Consider the following 2,522-nt stretch of genomic DNA (forward strand, 5'->3'; position numbering starts at 1 on the left):
CAGGTCTTAACATGCCTACCAAGGCTGGAAGGAATTACCCACTGAGCAGTGCCGAGCTGTTAGGGATTCTCCGTCAGGAAAGGGGCTTTTTCACATTTCTCAGCCCCTCCCATCTTGCTTTTTTTTACTACGTCATATCCCTACTGCTCACGTGGGGTAGCTACGGGCAAGGGAGTTCAAAGAAGGACTACGGGAACAAATTTCTGGGGTTTTTTAGGCCATTTTTCTTAATAAACATGAGATTTCTGGTCCCTACCTTCCGCCGTCTCACAGTGCTTCCTGCAGGTCAGGGCTTCATCCACCAGCTCCGTCCTCTCCATCCCCTGGGCAGGAAAAAGCCCAATGAACCTAGACCAGGGGACCGTGTCCCCTCCAGTCCCTCCGTGTGCTTTCCTGAGCATCGCCTCATCCTCATCTTCATGTTGGTGTCTGTGCACGGTAGAGAATTATTTATGGAAGTGGATCCATCATTTTGGTGGGTGCCAAGAAGGGGTTTAGGGTGTTTGGTCTTGCTGGGTGCAACAGGCTAGACGGAGCATCTCGTCTCTCCTGTTGGCAGTGAAGGTGGTCTTAGTGAAGGATGGCTGCTCTGTGGTCTTGAGTCACTTCTGATGGTGGACCTGGTGATTCAGGACCCGTAACTCCAGCCAGAGCTGGGCACTGAAGCAGCACAAGAATCCCACCAACCTGTGTCGACTTAAATGGTTTTAATAGTGGCCTGAACACGTGGCTTTTAGAAATGGTGGGTGTGCTGTGGGCGTTGGAATGGAGAGCATCACAAAGACGTGGGCAGGCAAGGACCTGCCGGCACCGCATCGCTTTTGGGTCATACCTTCCACAGTGCTCAATTTTTCCTTTTCTTCCTTTTTTTTTTCTTTCTTCTCTCCTATTCTGTAGATTCCCAAGTTCTTCAGGAGCCGGGGGATCGGTCACACTGGTGCGTGGTGGCATACTGGGAAGAGAAGACGCGCGTGGGTCGGCTGTACTCTGTCCAAGAGCCCTCCCTGGATATCTTCTATGATCTACCTCAGGGGAATGGTTTCTGCCTCGGACAGCTCAACTCGGACAACAAAAGCCAACTGGTGCAGAAGGTCCGCAGCAAGATCGGCTACGGCATCCAGCTCACCAAGGAAGTGGACGGCGTGTGGGTGTACAACCGCAGCAGTTACCCCATCTTCATCAAGTCGGCCACACTGGACAACCCCGACTCCAGGACGTTGCTGGTTCACAAAGTGTTCCCGGGTTTTTCCATCAAGGCTTTCGACTACGAGAAGGCGTACAGCTTGCAGAGACCCAATGACCACGAGTTCATGCAGCAGCCATGGACCGGGTTTACTGTTCAGATCAGCTTTGTGAAAGGCTGGGGCCAGTGCTACACGAGACAGTTCATCAGCAGTTGCCCGTGCTGGTTGGAGGTTATTTTTAATAACCGATGACTCGAGACAGAGTGGACTCAAGACATTTATACTACTTTGCTGCTATTATTTCCTTCTGAGTGCTTGCTTTTCATGCAAACTTTTTGTTTTTTGTTTTGTTTTGTTTGTTTCCTCCCCACCCTGTTTTGAGAAATAGCTTATGGAAAGATTTTTTTCCCTTTTTTTTTTTTTGTGTTGCCTTGGGTATTTTGATAAATATATCTATTTTTTAAAAGTGTGAATGACCAATAACTCAGAAGGCCGAGAGAAGAGTGCAGGGGGATGGATTGCATACGATAATTACTTGACGCACCTGAAAGGATTATCCTATGTGATCAATGGATTTGGAAGCCAATTCCTATTTGTTGCAACTCCTTCTCTTGGACAAAACAACAAGATACCTTTATTTTTTACGTGCCACATCTTTCCCTTGCTGCCAGCCATCCCTGGTGACGGTCACACCGAGACCCCTTCCCCAGCGGTGCTAACCCCACGTTGCCGCCAAAGGATGGTGCAAAACCTTCCCAACCAGACCTTTCCTCACCCTTGGAATTGTTATTTTATTTTTCCCTTGTTGCTGGGTTCACGTCTTGTCACTGTGTGTGCATCCTTCCACTGCTTTTTTTTTTATTTTTTTTTTCATGTGGCCATGAATTTGGTTCAAGGGGATAGAATTGACAGCAGAGAAACCTCATACATGGCCCGTGCTTTCTAATTTTGAGCTGAGATGCGAAGCAACAGGAGCCTAAGCCTGAAAAAATAAAACACAATGAAACAAAACCAACAAAGCAAATGAAAAAACGGATGGGAAAACAAGAGAAAAAGTATTCAGGATAGTTGGCCTGTTGTAACCTTCTTAGCTTAGGTTACCCCAGTGCCATCCTATCTGGAAATGCAGTTGTGCTTTCGTTTCTTCTTGAATTCATACACGAGTATGATACTTTTACACTGTTCTTAGCTCAATGAGCATGTTTAGACCTTAACATAAGCTATTTTTCTAAATATAAAGGTTTAAATGAACAAGAGAGCATTCTCAGTGGAACTTTAGCATTGTAGTGCTTTGGAAATAAAACACACACACACAAAAAAAAAAGGACTCCTTAAAAA

General features: G+C 46.5%; 1 protein-coding gene across 1 annotated transcript; it reads left to right on the forward strand.

Moving 5' to 3' along the window:
• Positions 1-897: 897 nt before the first annotated feature.
• On the forward strand, positions 898-1,647 carry SMAD7 (SMAD family member 7; the record flags this gene model as incomplete). Its single annotated transcript, XM_009867247.1, has 1 exon — positions 898-1,647. A coding segment is annotated over one exon (539 nt), but the record flags the coding sequence as incomplete, so codon positions are not given.
• Positions 1,648-2,522: the final 875 nt, after the last annotated feature.

This window comes from Apaloderma vittatum, unplaced genomic scaffold (assembly GCF_000703405.1).
Source record: "Apaloderma vittatum isolate BGI_N311 unplaced genomic scaffold, ASM70340v1 scaffold24853, whole genome shotgun sequence".
Classification (NCBI taxonomy): domain Eukaryota; kingdom Metazoa; phylum Chordata; class Aves; order Trogoniformes; family Trogonidae; genus Apaloderma; species Apaloderma vittatum.